The sequence below is a fragment of the Pongo pygmaeus genome, chromosome 17, assembly GCF_028885625.2.
Source record: "Pongo pygmaeus isolate AG05252 chromosome 17, NHGRI_mPonPyg2-v2.0_pri, whole genome shotgun sequence".
Taxonomy (NCBI): domain Eukaryota; kingdom Metazoa; phylum Chordata; class Mammalia; order Primates; family Hominidae; genus Pongo; species Pongo pygmaeus.
In genome coordinates this window covers 65,067,501-65,084,883 of record NC_072390.2, presented here as the reverse complement: position 1 = coordinate 65,084,883, position 17,383 = coordinate 65,067,501, and the positions used below count along the sequence as shown (strand labels likewise).

General features: G+C 40.0%; 1 protein-coding gene across 4 annotated transcripts in view; it reads left to right on the top strand.

The window, feature by feature from the left end:
- Window positions 1-17,383, top strand: part of CFAP53 (cilia and flagella associated protein 53) — a 38,923-nt gene that overhangs the window by 8,301 nt on the left and 13,239 nt on the right. For 3 of the 4 annotated variants that reach the window (XR_010124177.1, XM_054460755.2, XM_054460754.2), the window contains exons 4-6: window positions 6,447-6,750; window positions 7,255-7,473; window positions 14,786-15,002. Coding sequence is in view for 3 of the 4 variants with exons in the window: in XM_054460755.2 (XP_054316730.1) it covers window positions 6,447-6,750; window positions 7,255-7,473; window positions 14,786-15,002 (740 nt within the window). In the remaining variant the exon portion in view is untranslated. The remainder of the gene's footprint in view (window positions 1-6,446; window positions 6,751-7,254; window positions 7,474-14,785; window positions 15,003-17,383) is intronic. The other variant, XM_054460756.2, reaches the window with a different exon arrangement.

The following is a 17,383-nucleotide window of genomic DNA, read 5'->3' as shown; positions in this document are numbered from 1 at the left end:
GTAGTTTCATAGTTTGAGGTCTTAGATTTAAGTTTTGAATCTATTTTGATTCGATTTTTGTATATGATGAAAGATGGGGTCTATTTTCATTCTTTTGCATATGGATATCCAGTTTTCCCAGCATCATATATTGAAGAGACTGTCTTTTCCCCAGTGCATGTTCTTGGCTCCTTTGTCAAAAATGAGTTCACTGTAAGTGTGTAGATTTGTTTCTGGGTTCTCTATTCTTTTTCATTGGTTTATGTGTCTCTTTTTATGCCAGTACCATGCTGTTTGAGGTACTATAGCTCTGTAGTATAATTCAAAGTCAGGTAATGTGATTCCTCCAGATTTGTTATTTTTGCTTAGAATAGCTTTGGCTATTCTGAATCTTTTGTGGTTCCATACAAATTTTAGGATTGTTTTTTCTTTTCTTTTCTTATTTTATTATTTTATTTTATTTCATTTTATTTTGAGACAGGGTCTCACTCAGTTGTCCAGGCTGGAGTGTATGTTGCCCAGGCTGGAATGCAGTTACAGGATCTCAGCTCACTGCAACCTCTGCCTCCCAGGTTAGGTTCAAGCAGTTCTGCCTCAGCCTCCCAAGTAGCTGGGACCACAGGTGTGTACCACCACCCTCAGCTAATTTTTGTATTTTTAATACAGATAGGGTTTCCCTATGTTGCCCAGGCTGGTGTCGAACTCCTAGTCTCAAGTGATCCACCTGCCTTGGCCTCCCAAAGTTCTGGGATTACAGGCATGAGCAACTGTTTTTTCTATTTCTGTGAAGAATGTTATTGGTATTTTGATAGGGATTGCATTTTGTCTGTAGATTGCTTTGGGTAGTATAGATGTTTTAATAATATTGATTCTTCCAGTCCAAGAACATGGAATATGTTTCAATTTTTTGATGTCCTCTTCAATTTCTTTCATCAGTGTTTTATGGTTTTCATTGTAGAGATCTTTCACTTCTTTGGTTAATTCCTAGGTAATTTTGTTTGTAGCTATTGTAAATGGGATTACTGTTTAAATTTCTTTTTCACGTTGTTCACTGTAAGCATATAGAAATGCTATTGATTTTTGTATGTTGATTTTGTATCCTGCAACTTTACTGAATTTGTTTAGCCATTCTAAGACTTTTCTTGTGGAGTCTAGATTTTTCCAAATATAAGATCGTGTCGTCTGCAAACAAGGATAATTTGACTTCTTACTTTGAAATTTGGATGCCCATTATATCTTTCTCTTGTCTGATTGCTCTAGCTAGGACTTCCAGTGCTATGTTGAATAATAGTATGATGGTGCATTTTGCCCCTTTTTTCAGATACATCTCTCAGTGCAGTGATGATCACATGAATGACCCATGGAATGCCCTAAATCATCGATTTCATCTGTCTTTTAATTTTAGAGTAACTGGCTAAGGTTTTTATATTCAGAAGGTATTTTAAAGTCCAAATATTACCTGGAAGTGTTTAAAACATAGCCATTAGCATTCATTCATTCAGTAAGTATTTTTGGGCTCCTACTTTATGCCGGGCTCTGTGAGAGTGAGTGTCACTTAGGTTGTTAGGTCATCTAGTATGAGTGGGGCAAGGTGTGTATCATGTTAAGCCAGATTCAGGAATGGATGATCCAAAAATACCTGAGTTTAAATCTGGTGGAATACAGAAGAATACAAGAGTTCATTTTTCATAGCACTCAAAATTTGAGTAGACCAGAAATCCAAAGGTCAACAGATGTGAAAAAGCAGCAAAACGACATCTGTGGAGGGATCAAGACATGGTGCAGAGAAAAGTTTCTTCCATCTGCTCTTTCTGTCATGAAGTCGCTATTAATAATATGGACAGCCCTAAACACTCAACCCTCCTACTAGAGGCCAGAAGGAGAAGTAAGCCATTGCAGTGAGTAGTAGATAAAAGTTGCAGATGCAGCTGCTGAAAGTAAATTCAGACTGCTAAAAGGAGAGGTAATGGGAAGTTTCAGGGCTTGGGTAGCTGCTGAAGGAGGGCAGTGAAGAAACCCGGAGTAGTAACGCACAGGGCCAGAAGCGACTTGCCACCCTCCTTGGCTTGTAGATGGATAACTGAGTTCTACAGGTAGGGATTTGTCTAGGTCTTAAGCTTCAGGTGACCAAAAGAGGATTAGACTTGGATTTTCAAGCCTGTGTAAAGCATGCACTCATACCCTGTCCTCAGTGGGATTTGGACATCTTTGCTACTGGTTGCTGGGGGGAAAAGATGCTGTGGGTGGAAAATGGTATGATAGCCAAGTGACTCTCAATGGACCATTCATATATTTTCTACTTCCTAGTAAATTTATCTTAATATATTAAGAAAACAAAATGGTTCATAAGTGGTTGTGCTTTTAAAATTTATGGATTTAGCAACATTTTACAGATTTCACTTGTATAACTGAGTTTTTGCTAGTTAGATGAATTGTTAAAAATCTTAAAGAAACAAATGTATCCTATAGTAATATAATTTGAAAACAAATTGTTTTTAGTGTTTTGAATGCAGCACTGCCAACTCCTCAACATAGATCAGCAAACATACTTTTGAGTAAGGATGCGTTATTAGACCCTATTACTGAAAATATAGTTGAGGCTTTAATATGTATATTAATATAAAGCAGAATGAAAATTTTCCTCTTTTTCTTGTGCTTTTTTTTTTTGTATTCCATTGTATAAATACACCACAATTTATTTCTTCTCCTGGTGACAGTCATTTCAGTTATTTTCAGTTTGGGACTCTTATGAATAAAGCTACGATGAATAGACATGTCCTTTGATGGCATATGCATTCATTTCTCTTTGATATATTCAGTGGCATTCGTAGAATATTTGATACCTGAAGTAGATCATTTTTAGTGATCCCTATCTTCTATACAGCAAAATTATTTTCAGCAATAATAATGAAATGAAATGGATAATAATGACAAGAAAAAATTACCAGTGGTTTTGTTTTGTTTTTAATTTTTAATTTTAAATAATTATATGTTTACAGAAAGTGCACAGATAGTACAGAGATCCCATTTACCCTTCACCTAGTTTCCCTCAATGGTTATATCTTACATAATTGTAATACAATATTAAGACAAGGAAATTGACAGTCATGCAAGGTGTGTGTATAGTTCTGTGCCATTTTATCACCTGTAGACTGTGTAACCACCCTACAATCAAGATACAGAACTATTCCATCACTGCAAAAATCTCCTTCATGTTACTCTTCTAGAGTCATGCCCACTACTCTCACCCCTATCATTCCTAACCCTGGCAACAACTAATCTCTATCCCCATAATTTCATCATTTTAAGAATGTTATATAAATGGAATCACACAATATGTGATCTTTAGAGACTGGCCTTTTTCACTCAACATAATGCCTTTGAGGTCCATCCAAGTTGTTGGAGGTATTGTTAGTTTGTCTTTTTTATTGCTGAGTAGTATTCCATTGCATGAATGTACCTCAGTTTGGTTAAACCATTCACTTACTGAAGGACATTTTGGTTGTTTCTAGTTTTGCTCTATTATAAGTAAATCTGACAGGAACGTTTGTGTACAGGTTTTTTTGTGAACATATGTTTTTGTTTATTGAGGATAATTATCATATACTATTGCTGGATCATATGCAAATTTGTTTTGTTTTGTTTTGTTTTGTTTGAGACAGAGTTTCGCTCTCGTTGCCCAGGCCGGAATGAAATGGCGTGATCTCGGCTCACTGCAGCCTCTGCCTCCTGGGTTCGAGCGATTCTCCTACCTCAGTCTCCCCAGGTAGCTTGGATTACAGGCATGAGCCACCAAGCCTGGCTAATTTTTTGTATTTTTAGTAGAGATGCGGTTTCTTCATGTTGGTCAAGCTGGTCTTGAACTCCCAACCTTAGGTGATCCATCCACCTTGGCCTCCCAAAGTGCTGAGATTATAGGCGTGAGCCACCGCTCCCAGCCATAAATGTAATTTTTTCTTTTTTAATAAACACTAAACTATTTTCTAGAGTAGCTGTACCATTTTATAGTCCCACCAGCAGTATACGAGAGATCCAGTTTTTCCACATCCTGGTCCTTTTGGTAGTGGCGTAATTGTTTTGTTTTGTTTTGTTTTGTTTTTATTTTTAGCTGTTCTAATAGGCGTGCTGTGATATCTCATCATGGGCTTAATTGGCATTTACCTAATGGCTGGTGATGTTGAGCAACTTTTCACGTGCTTATTTTCCATCTGTACATTTTCTTTGTTGAAATGTCTCTTTATATCTTTTGCCCACTTCTAATTAGATTTTTAGAATTTACTTGTTTTAGCTGTTAAGTTTTTGCATTTTTTTTTTTTTTAGCTGTTAAGTTTTGAGGATTCTTTATGTATTCTAGATAGTACTTCTTTGTCCGATACGTGGTTTTTTTCCTAGACTATAGCTTATCTTTTTTTTTTTCATTTTTTAAATGGCTTTTTCTTTTCTTTCCCCAGACATTCATCAGTCTTGTCTTATTTATCCTATTAAAAGGATCTTTTACAGAGCAAAAGCTTTTAATATTAATGAAATCAAATTTGTCAATATTTCTTTTACGGATTGTGCTTTTGGTACATTATGAAATTTCTTTTTAAATGTCCTGTAATTATACACAGTTAATGATTAGACCCCAGATTAAGGTAGGCATTTCGAGGGGTTTTTTTAGGGTGTTTTTATTAACGAATACCCTAGGATGTTTGGTCAGAATGCCTGTGGGTCAGAGGTAGTCTTGCCTCTGTCAGTTGCTGGCAGAGGTGATACAACGAAACACCAAAGAATCCAAACTCCAGGGCTACACTGCCAGCTCTTCAGTCCCAGTTCTACCACATATGAAATGGACAAACTTAGGTAAGATGCTTAACTGCTCTGTGCTTCCATTTCCTCATCTGTAAACCAAGGACAATAAAAATAATAAAAATAAATTTGCAGTAATGTTCATTGCCATATTGATTATTATGAAGATTACAAGAGTTCATATGTGTTAAAGTGCTTAGAATAGTGTCTGGCAGATAATAAGCACTTAATAACTTTTGCCAATAATATTCCTACTACTGGCTGTGTGACTTGGGAAGACACTTAGGCTCCCTGAGTCTCTGTTGCTTTAACTCTAAGATGGGGATGATACCTGCTACCTGTAAACTATAAAGCACTCACAAACATAAGGTTTTCCTCTTATCAATGATTGTTGTCATTAGAATAAATAGATATTCTGTCTATCATTTAATTTATTTTTTTAGAAACAGGGTCTTACTGACCTAGAGTGCAGGCTAGAATGCATTGGTATGGTCCTAGCTCACTGCAGCCTCAAACTCCTGAGTTCAAGTGGTCTTCTTGCCTCAATCTCCCAAGTAGCTAGGACTACAGGCGTGTGCCAGCATGCCTAGCTAATTTTTAAAAAATTTTTTGTAGAGACAAGGTCTCACTGTGTTGCCCAGGCTAGTCCTGGTCTCCAGCAATCCTCCTGCCTTGGCCTCCCAAAGTGTTGGGATTACAGATATGAGTCACCATGCCTGGCCAGATATCCTATCTAGCTATAGTGAGCATCTCAGCCTGGTGTGGTGGCTCATGCCTGTAATCCCAGCACTTTGGAAGGCTGAGGCAGGAGGATCACTTCAGGCTAGGAGTTTGAGATCAGCCCTGGCAACATAGCAAGACCCTGCCTCTACAAAAATAAAAATTTTTTAATTAGCCAGACATGGTGACATGTGCTTATAGTTTCAGCTACTTGGGAGGCTAAGGTGGGAGGATCACTTGAGGCCAGGAGTTCAAGGATGCAGTGAGCCATGATTACGCCACTGCATTCCAGCCTGGGTGACAGAATGAGACCTTGTCTCTTAAAAAAAAAAGTGAGCAGCTGGGCACGGTGGCTCACGCCTCTAATCCCAGCACTTTGGGAGGCTGAGGTGGGCGGATCACAAGGTCAGGAGATCGAGACCATCCTGGCTAACACGGTGAAACCCCGTCTCTACTAAAAATATAAAAAAATTAGCCGGGCATGGTGGTGGGCACCTGTAGTCCCAGCTACTCGGAAGGCTGAGGCAGGAGAATGGCATGAATCCGAGAGGCAGAGCTTACAGTGAGCTGAGATGGTGCCACCGCACTCCAGCCTGGGCAACAGAGCGAGGCTCTGTCTCAAAAAAAAAAAAAAAAAAAAAGTAAGCAACCCTAAATTAGGGGTTCTCAAAGTCAAGTGAATAGGTCAGTCATTGGGGTTAACAGGTTGAGTTTTTGATCCGAGGTCACACAGGAAATGGAGTCAGGGCTGCCTTTGCTTCACTCCAGTTTCCATAGTCAGGCTGTGCCATCGTGGTGCTTGCCCTCCCTGCTGCTCCCTCTTGTTTCCTGTGCTCCGATGGCCTGCATCCAGGTCTCTGATTTTTCTTGCTTCATTGTGTGATTGTACAGATGTATGCCTCAATAGAGCAGTGCCTCATGAAAGGCTGGGTTTTGTCTTTTTAAAATTTTCCTTTCAGGGAACGCTGTGAGGAGCTCCGTGTTGAATTGTTTTGTATCCATCAGAAGAAGGTGTGTGAGGAGCGGAAAGCACAGATTGCATTTAATGAGGAGCTGAGGAGGCAAAAGCTGGTGGAAGAGCAGATGTTCTCCAAGCTCTGGGAGGAAGACCGATTAGCCAAGGAAAAGCGAGAAGCCCAAGAGGCGAGGAGACAGAAAGAGCTGATGGAGAACACACGCCTGGGGCTGAATGCCCAGATCACCAGCATCAAGGCACAAAGGCAGGCGACACAGCTGTTGAAGGAAGAGGAGGCGCGCCTTGTGGTGGGCCTTTAAAATGCTTGTTAGAGGGTGATCAACGCCATGGGTGTGGTACAGTTTGCAGGCCTGTTACTGTACAGTTTTTCTGATGGCCTGGGCTAGTTCATAGGCACATTTCCATTTTTGGACTCTTAGTGCTGTTTAATAATGTATCCACATGTATGGTGCAGAGTTCATAGAAGGGTCAAGTGTGGAAGGCCAACACACCCACAGGTGGAGAATGGCGGTGGACGATGGGTACTGGGATTAAAAGTGGTTTCTCTTTATACTTTTCTGTTTTCAACTCTACAACTATTTATTACATTATAATCACACATGCCCAGGCAATTTTCACAGTTTTATTGCTGACTCAACTAGGAAAAGGCAGGTTTTCTTTCTTACAGCCTCTCTAAATCCAGGTGTGTGTGTATTTCCAGAAATCCTTTATTTCCATCTCCGAAGTCAAATGCACTAACTTGTCTTGTCCAACTGTACTGATGCATTATCTTTATTATGATTCTACCTTAGGAAAGTAACAACGCACAGATTAAACATGAGAATGAACAGGATATGCTAAAGAAACAGAAGGCAAAACAGGAAACTAGGACCATTTTGCAAAAAGCCCTACAAGAGAGGATAGAACATATTCAGCAGGAATACAGAGATGAACAGGACTTGAACATGAAGCTCGTGCAAAGGGCCCTTCAAGACTTACAGGAAGAGGCAGATAAAAAGAAACAAAAAAGAGTAAGACATTTTTTTGGTGCCTGCTACCTGCTGGAAGGGATTCCTTACTGAGTTCTCAGTCTTGTGGAAGATGGCTACAAATATATAGCAGTGCTACTCTGAGTGTGGTCCACGAGCCAACAGCATCAGCACCATCTGGGAAAATGTTAGAAACAGAAATTCACAGGCTCCAGAATCAGGATCTCCCAGTCAAAATCATGACAGGGGCAGGAAATCTGTGTTTCAGCACACTCCCCCAGGTGATTCTGATGCTAACTAAAGTTTGAGAACTCCTGGAATTTGAGGAAGACATTACTCAGAAAGTGACATTTGAGTTGGACCTTAAAGGATATGTCAAGTTTTGTCAGGCAAAAAGAGAAGGGAAAGGCATTCAGTACTGAGTTAGCTACCTATACGTTTGGAATTTGGATTGAACTTTTAAGAGTGTTTTGTTTCTCCCACAGGTGCTTTTTCTTGTTTTTACCTGGTTCTTAATGTGCATGTGCTTTGTTTTTTAATTAAACTTCTCTCTTTTTTTTTTTTGAGACAAGAGTCTCACTCTGTAACCCAGGCTGGAGCGCAGTGGCATAATCATGGCTCACTGTGGCCTCGCCCTTCTGGGCTCAAGCAATCCTCCCACCTCAGCCTCCCGAGTAACTGGGACTACAGACACCCGCCACCTAGCCTGGCTAATTTATGTATTTTTTGTAGAGACAGGGTTTTGCCAAGTTGCCCAGCCTGGTCTGGAGTGGGCTCAAGTGATCCTCCCACCTTGGCCTCCTGAAGTGCTGGGATTACAGGTGTGAACCACTGTGCCTGGATAAACTTTTCATTTTGATATGATTATAGATTCACATACAGTTTTAAGAAATAATACAGAGAGATTCCTTGTACCCTTTATTCTGGTTCCCTCAATGGTAATATCTTGCAAAACTATAGTACCATGCCAGTCAGGATGTTGACATTGATATAATCAAGATACTGAACATCTCATCACCACCAGGATCTCTCATATTGCCCTTTTATAGCCACACCTACTTCCCTCTTGCCCCACCCCCTTCTTAACCCTGTTCTTCATTTCTATAATTTTATTATTTTGGGAATGTTATATTAGTAGAATCATATAGTATGTAATCTTTTCAGATAGCCTTTTTCACTTAGCATAACCCTCAGGAGATTTGTCCAACTTTTTGGATCTATCAATCAATAGTTGTATCTTTTTATTTTATTTTTTATTTATTTATTTATTTATTTTTTTGAGACAGTCTTGCCCTGTCACTCAGGCTGGAGTGCAGTGGTGTGGTCTCAGCTCCCTGCAGCCTCAATTTCCCAGGCTCAACTGATACTTCAACCTCAACCTCCTGAGTAGGTGGGATTACAGGCACAAGCCACCATGCCCAGCTAGTTTTCTTATTTTTCGTAGAGATGGGGTCTCACTATGCTGCCCAGGCTGGTCTTGAACTCCTGGGCTCAAGTGATCCTCCTGCCTTGGCCTCCCAAAGTGTTGTGTTTACAGGCATGAGCCACTGCGCCCAGACTTCTTTTTATTCTTTTTTTTTTTTGAGATAGAATTTTGCTTTTGTTGCCCAGGCTGGAGTGCAGTGGCGTGATCTCAGCTCACTGCAACCTCCGCCTCATGGGTTCAAGTGCTTTTCCTGTCTCAGCCTCCCAAGTAGCTGGGATTACAGGCGGGTGTCACTGCGTCTGGCTAATTTTTGTTTTTAGTAGAGATGGGGTTTCGCCATGTTGGCCAGGCTGGTCTCAAACTCCTGACCTCAGGTAATAAACCTGCCTCGGCCTCCCAATTTATTCTTGAGTAGTATTCATGGTATAGATTTACCACAGTTTGTTTAGCCATTCACCTGTCAAAAGACATTTGAGTTGTTTCTAGGCTATGGCTATTATGAGTAAAGCTGCTATAATCATTTGAGTACAGGTTTTTCTGTGAACACATTCTCACATTTTTTTAAGGTGGAGTCTTGCTCTGTCACCCAGGCTGGAGTGCCAGTGGCATGGTCTCGGCTCACTGTAACCTCCACTTCCCGGGTTCAAGTGATTCTCCTGCCACAGCCTCCTGAGTAGCTAGGATTACAGGTGTGTGCCACCATGCCCAGCTAATTTTTTCTATTTTTAGTAGAGATGGGATATCATCATGTTGGCCAGGCTGGTCTCAAACTCCCAACCTCAAGTGACCCGCCCACCTCAGCCTCCCAAAGTGCTTGGATTACAGGCATGAGCCACCACACCTGGCACAAATCATCATTTCTATGAGATAAATGCTTAGAAGAGCAATTGCTATGTCATATAGTAATTGCATGTTTAGTTTTTTAAAGAAACTGCTAAACTGTTTTTCAGAGTAGCCATACCATCTTAGATTCCCACCAGCAATACATGAGCAATCCAGTTTCTCCATATCCTCACCAGCATTTGGTGCTATCACTATTGTTCACTTTTAACCATTCTGATAGATGTGTAGTAACATCTCATTGTGGTTTAATTTACATTTCCCTAATGGCTAATGATTTTGAACAACTTTTTATGAGCCTGTTTTCCGTCTGTATGTCTTCTTCAATGAAATGTCTCTTCATGTCTTTTGCCCATTTTCTGTTTTTTTTTTTTTTAATTTTTGTTGAGCCAGTATCTCACTCTGTCACTTAGGCATGTACAGTGGCATGATCATAGCTCACTGCAGCCTCCAACTTCTGGTTTTTGCCCATTATCTAATTGACTTGCTTATTTGATTTCTTTTTCCTGTTGAGTTTTTTGTTCACATTTAAATCATTTTATTTATTTTTTTAACAGCTTCAAGAGAGAATTCATATAATATCCAGTTCCCCAGTTTAAACCATACAATTCAGTGGATTTTACTGTTTTCACAGATATGTGCAGCCATCATCACATTCTATTTTAGAACATTTTCACTATCCTGTTATCCCTTCTTCCCCACCTCCCGCTTCCAGTCCTAAGCAGCCACTTATCAACTTTGTGTCTCTATAGATTTCCCCATTCTGGACTTTGATATGAATGGAATCACATGTTATGTGACCTGTTGACTGTCTTCTTTCACTTAGCATAATGTTTTCAAGATTTATCCACATTGTAGCATGAATCACTATTTTATTTGTTTATGTGGCTGAATGATATTCCATTGTATGGATATGCCACATTTTGTTTATGCATTATGTCAGTTGATGGACATTTGGGTTATTTCCACTTTTTGGCTATCATGAATAATGCTACTATGAACATTCATGTACACATTTTTGTGTGGACATATGTTTTTATTTTTCTTTAGGGCATGTATCTAGAAGTAGTACTACTGGGCCATACAGTAACTCTGTGTTGAAGTTTTGAGGACTGCCAAACTGTTTTCCAAAGTGGCTGAACCATTTTACATTCCCACCAACAGTGTATGAGGGTTTTGATTTATCCACATGCTCACCAACACTTGTTATTGTCTGTCTTTTTTATTTTACCCATCCTAATGCATCTGAATTGGTATCTCATTATGGTTTTTATTTGTATTTCCCTAGTGACTAATGATATTGAGCCTCTTTTCCTGTGCTTATGGTCATTTGTAGATCTTCCTTGGAGAAATCTATTTGAAGGCTATTCTCTATTCTTAGAGAAGTCTATTCAAGTCCTTTGCCCATATTTTAGTTGGGTTATTGGTCCTTTTATTATTGAGTTGTAAGAGTTCTTTTTTTTTTTTTTTTTTCTAATCTCGCTCTTGTTGCCCAGGCTGCAGTGCAATGGTGCAATCTCATCTCACTGCAACCTCCACCTCCCAGGTTCAAGTGATTCTCCTGCCTCAGCCTTCCGAGTCGCTGGGATTACAGGTGCCTGCCACCACGCCTGGCTAATTTTTTTGTATTTTTAGTAGAGATGGGGTTTCACCATGTTGGCTAGGCTGGTCTTGAACTCCTGACCTTAGGCGATCCACCCACCTCAGCCTCCCAAAGTGCTGGGATTACAGGTGTGAGCCACCACGCCCGGCCAAGAGTTCTTTATATTTTCTAAATTCAAGTCTCTTACCAGATAAATGACTTGCAATTATTTTCTTTCATTCTGTAGGTTGTCTTTTTACTTTTTTGATGATGTCCTTTGAATCACAAAAGTCTTAAATTTTGACATAGTTCAATTTAGCTATATTTTCTTTTGTTGCTTATGCTTTGGGGGTCCTATCTAAAAAATGGTTACCTACTCTAGGATCACAAAGATGTACTCCTCTGTTTTCTTGTTAGAGTGTTACAATTTTAGCTTTTACATTTAGGCTTTTGATCCATTTTAAGTTTTGTATATGGCATGAGATAAGGATCCTAATTCATTATTCCGCATGTGGATATCCAGTTATTCCAGCATCATTTGTTGAAATAATTATCTAATTGTTCCCCTATTGAATTGTCTTATCACCCATGTCAAAAATCAATTACAGTAAAGTGAAGGTTTATTTCTGGACACTCAGTTCTATACCTGAGTGTCCTCAATCTATATATCTATCCTTAGTCCAGTATAACAAATCTACATGTCTTGATTACTGTAGCTTTGTAGTAAGTTTGAAATCAGAAAATGTAAATCCTGGCCGGGTGCAGTGGCTCACGCCTGTAATCCCAGCACTTTGGGAGTCTGAGGTGGGAGGATCACCTGAGGTCAGGAGTTTGAGACCAGGCTGACCAACATGGTGAAACCCCGTCTCTACCAAAAATACAAAAATTAGCCAGGCATGGTGGCCCATGCCTGTAATCCCAACTACTTGGGAGGCTGAGGCAGGAGAATTGCTTGAACCGGGAGGCGGAGGTTGCAGTGAGCTGAGATCACGTCATTGCACTCCAGCCCGAGCAACAAGAGTGAAACTCCACCATTGCACTTCAACCTGGACAACCAGAGTGAAACTTCATCTCAGAAAAAAAAAAAAAAAAAAAAATTTTGTAAATCCTCAAACTTTGTTCTTTTTCAAATTGTTTTGGCTATTCTGGCTCCCTTGCATGTCCATGTATCTGGAAGTTACATGCATCAGCTTGTCAATTCCTGCAAAGAAGCCATTTGAGATTTTGGTAAAGATTGTGTTGAACCTGTAGGTCAATTTGGGAAGTGCTGCCATTTTCACAGTATTGTTTTCTGATTCATGAACTTAGGCTGTCTTTCCATTTATTTAGGTCTTCTTTAATTTCTTTCAGTAATGTTTCTTAGTTTTCAGAGTATACATTTTAACACTTACTTTGTTAAATTTATTCTTAAGTATAACATTTCTATTTGGAAATAAAATTTTTAATTTCATTTTAGATTGATGCTGTCAAATAGGAATACAAGGAGTTTTGTATATTGGTCTTGTATCCTGCAACATTGCTAAACTCGTTTATTAGTTTTAATAGTTTTTTTTTTTTTTTTTGAGATAGAGTCTCGTTCTGTCACCCAGGCTCGAGTGCAGTGGCATATTCTTGGCTCACTGCAACCTCCGCCTCCCAGGTTCAAGTGATCTTCCTGCCTCAGCCTCCTAAGTAGCTGGGACTACAGGCTTGTGCCACCACACCCAGCTAATTTTTTTGTATTTTTAGTAGAGACGGGGTTTCACCATGTTGGCCAGGCTGGTTTCCAACTCCTGACCTCAACTGATCTGCCCACCTCAGCCTCCGAAAGTGCTGGGATTACAGGCATGAGCCACCGTGCCTGGCCAACTTTCAATAGTTTTTTAGTGGATTATTAGTTCACTCTTCTTTTTGGTGCTCAGATTGCCTGATTCTAGATCATGAGAGTCCCTTCAAGTGGGCTGTCATGCTCTTTTGATACTGTCCACCAATAGTCTTTGATAGTTTTCTTGATTCTGACACAATAAGATGTCCCAGGTTCATCCTGTTCAGTTTCTGCTCCAGTCTTATAATTGATTATTTTCCCAAGGATTGTTGGTTCTTTTTAGTGGGAAATGGTATTTGTCTGTTTTCACACTGCTATAAAGAAATACCTGATATTGGGTAACTTATTTAAAAAAGAAGGTGTAATTGACTCACAGTTTCACATGGCTGGGGAAGGCTCAGGAAACTTAAAATCACAGTGGAAGGGGAAGCAAGGCACATCTTACTTGGCGACAGGTGGGAGGGAATGAAGAAAGCCACACTTTTAACCATCACATCTCATGGGAACTCACTATCACGAGAACAGCATCGGGGAAACTACCCCCATGACCCAATCACCTCCCACCAGGTCCCTACCCTCACACGTGGGGATTACAATTCAAGATGTGATTTGGATGGGGACACAGAGCCAAACCATATCAGGTGTTTAATAATATCTACAACCTTGGTATTGGATGAACTCATTGCTATTGGATAATTACTGCAACATGGCAGTAGCCAACTAAAAATGCCTGCACTAAATAAACAGCAGGTCTCAACTTTAGCTGCATATTACTATCACCTGGGGGAACGTAAAAGGTATCCATTAAATAGGAATTTCTGGGGGTGGGACTCAGCCCTCGATTGTTTTTTTTTTTTTTGAAACGGAGTCTTGCTCTGTTGCCGAGGCTGGAGTGCAGTGGCACGATCTTGGCTCACTGCAAGCTCTGCCTCCTGGGTTCATGCCATTCTCCTGCCTCAGCCTCCCGAGTAGTTGGGACTACAGGCGCCCACCACCACGTCCAGCTAATTTTTTTGTATTTTTAGTAGAGATGGGGTTTCACCATGTTAGCCAGGATGGTCTCGATCTCCTGACCTCGTGATCCACCCGCCTCAGCCTCCCAAAGTGCTAGGATTACAGGCTTGAGCCACTGCACCCGGCCAGATGTCAATACTTTGTAAAGCTCCCCAGGTGACCCCAAAGTGTAGCTAAGATTGAGAATTAATGTAATAAAGCACAAAATGACTACCAGCCAGAGAGACAGTGCTATAATAGTAGAAATAACTTATTTTGTTCATCAGATTAAGATTTCATATACCTAAATTAAAGTAAATGAAAATAAAGCTGTATCATTGAAAACTATTTGGCAACTACTTTGAGAAACACTTTGGGAGAGTGTTTGAATTAACTTATTCAAACATGTATTATCAAACATTTCAAACAAATACAAAGAATTGCACAATGAGTACCCATGTGTCCATCACCTCACTTTAACAACCATCAACTAATGGCCATTCTTGTCTCTTCTATATCCCTACCCATTTCCCCCGCTACTCTTGAGTATTTTGGAATAAAGAATAAACTCCAGACATACATCTGTAAACGTTTCAGTACATGGTTCTAAAAGATTGGGATTGGAGCTTTTAAAGATTGTTTTTAAATGTATCCTTACTATCGTATCACACCAAAAAATTTTAACAATATGAATTTTTATGTTACATAGGAAGATATGATAAGAGAACAGAAGATATACCATAAATATTTGGCACAGAGACGTGAGGAAGAAAAAGCTCAGGAGAAAGAATTTGACAGAATATTAGAGGAAGACAAGGCAAAGAAATTGGCTGAGAAGGACAAGGAGCTGAGACTTGAAAAGGAGGCAAGGAGACAGCTTGTGGATGAGGTCATGTGTACAAGAAAACTTCAAGTTCAAGAAAAGTGTAAGAAACTGAATTACAGTTATATTATAGCTTGCCCTTAATTCAATTTAAGTAACAACCAAAATACTTACGTAAAACACCGTGAGGGATGCAAAAAGGATGAAGGCAGGAGGCCTGTTTTTGCAAATCTTATCTAATTGGATATATATGAAGAGTTTTATATATCAGCAGATTCCAATCAGTCACAGGGGAGAAGTTCTCAAGGTTAAAGGAACAGTACATCATTTGAATACTGTATGTCTTGGTGATTAGAATGAAGAGTGAGAAGGTGCGGCACAGACATACAGCTCCCCCTTGTCCTTTGTATCTGTCCCTCTTTTCTTTCGAAAGTTATCTCCATACAGTTTCGGGAAGTCAGGGACCCCGAATGGAGGGACCGGCTGAAGCCACGGCAGAAGAACATAAATTGTGAAGATTTCATGGACATTTATCACTTCCCAAAATTAATACTTTTATAATTTCTTATGCCTGTCTTTACTGCAATCTCTGAACATAAATTGTGAAGATTTCATGGACATTTATTAGTTCCCAAAATTAATACTTTTATAATTTCTTATGCCTGTCTTACTTTAATCTCTTAATCCTGTCATCTTCGTAAGCTGAGGATGTATGTCACCTCAGGACCCTGTGATGATTGTGTTAACTGTACAAATTGTTTGTAAAACGTGTGTTTGAACAATATGAAATCAGTGCACCCTGAAAAAGAACAGAATAACAGCGATTTTCAGGGAACAAGGAAAGATAACCATAAGGTCTGACTGCCTGCGGGGTTGGGCAGAATAGAGCCATATTTTTCTTCTTGAAGAAAGCGAGTAGGAGAAATATTGCTGAATTCTTTTCCCAGCAAGGAATAGCCCTGGGGAAGGAATGCATTCCTGGGGGTAGGTCTATAGACAGCTGCTCTGGGAGTATCTGTCTTATGCGGTTGAGATAAGGACTGAAATATGCCCTGGTCTCCTGCAGTACCCTCAGGCTTACTAGGATTGGGAAATTCCAGCCTGGTGAAATCTAGTCAGACCAGTCCTCTGCTCTGGAATCCTGTTTCCTATTAAGATGTTTATCAAGACAATGCGTGCACAGTGGGACACAGACCCTCATCAGTAATTCTAATTTTGCCTTCACCTTGTGATCTTTATGGCCCTTTGAAGCATGTGATCCTTATGACCTACTCCCTGTTCGTACACCCCCTCCCCTTTCAAAATCCCTAAAAAAAACTTGCTGGTTTTGTGGCTTGAGGTCGTCATCACGGTCCTGCCAATATGTGATGACATCCCAGAGGCCCAGCTATAAAATTTCTCTCTTTGTACTCTTTCTCTTTATTTCTCAGACCAGCAGACACTTAGGGAAAATAGAAAGGACTTACGTTGAAATATTGGGGGCTGGTTCCCCCAATGCCATACCTTTGTTTATGTAGTTGTCTCTGCCTATGATGCTCTTGATCGTGAGAAATCTAGATATCCTTCAATGCCAGCTCAATTGACTCATGCCTTGAGCGGCCCTCTGTGTTCTCCCATTTAAAATAAATCCTCTTTCCAGGGCACTGTGGCTTGCTCACATCTCAGATGACCAACTGGCCAGGAGGGTCTTTATTTGGAGACCATACTCAAAGTTTGGAGAATCTTTCCCCTTTTTAATACTTACATTCAGTCCACATCGGTTACTAGGTGTTTCTTTCATAAAGGGAGTTTAAGCTATTCTTGTAAGGGTAAGCTTTGTTTTAAGGTTTCTGAAAGTTACATCTGTGCTGAGATGACCTTTGTCTCTTGGAAATCCCTGGCCTAGGCTGCATCATACTGCTAAGTGATACATAGTGTCAGCCCTGCGAGATGCTTAAGTTAACTTTATGGCTACCATTAATCTTATAGCCACATTATGTCTCTTATTATTATACTACAGTATGCCACTATGTTCCCTCAGCTTCAGGCAGTGTTTGGTCACAGAAGGATGTTTGTTGAGAGGGTGAATTTCCACCTCCATATTTCTGCCATTTCCATGTCCAGCCCAATGGACCAGAGAGGCAATAAACACATTTCTTGTTAGGGTACCAATGGATTTCGCACTAGTGGTCTTTGCAAGAGGAAGCTCATCCTGGTCCCATTCATTAATTCTTCACTCCAGGAATTATAATAGCAGTAGAAAATTGTTAAGCCAATATTAGATGGAGCTTTTAGAAACTGCGTAGAAAATTTATATGCTGAAAAGATTTTTATATTCATCAGTGATGTTAGAAATAGACAATCAGTGCCACGAGGAAAAGTCAGCACAGAGAGAGATGATCCCTCAGAAAAGTCAGCACAGAGAGAGATGATCCCTCAGCAAGGCCATCTTTACTTTCTGCAGAAAGGGTGCTCAGTCACAGATGGAACAATAGTGAGAGCACA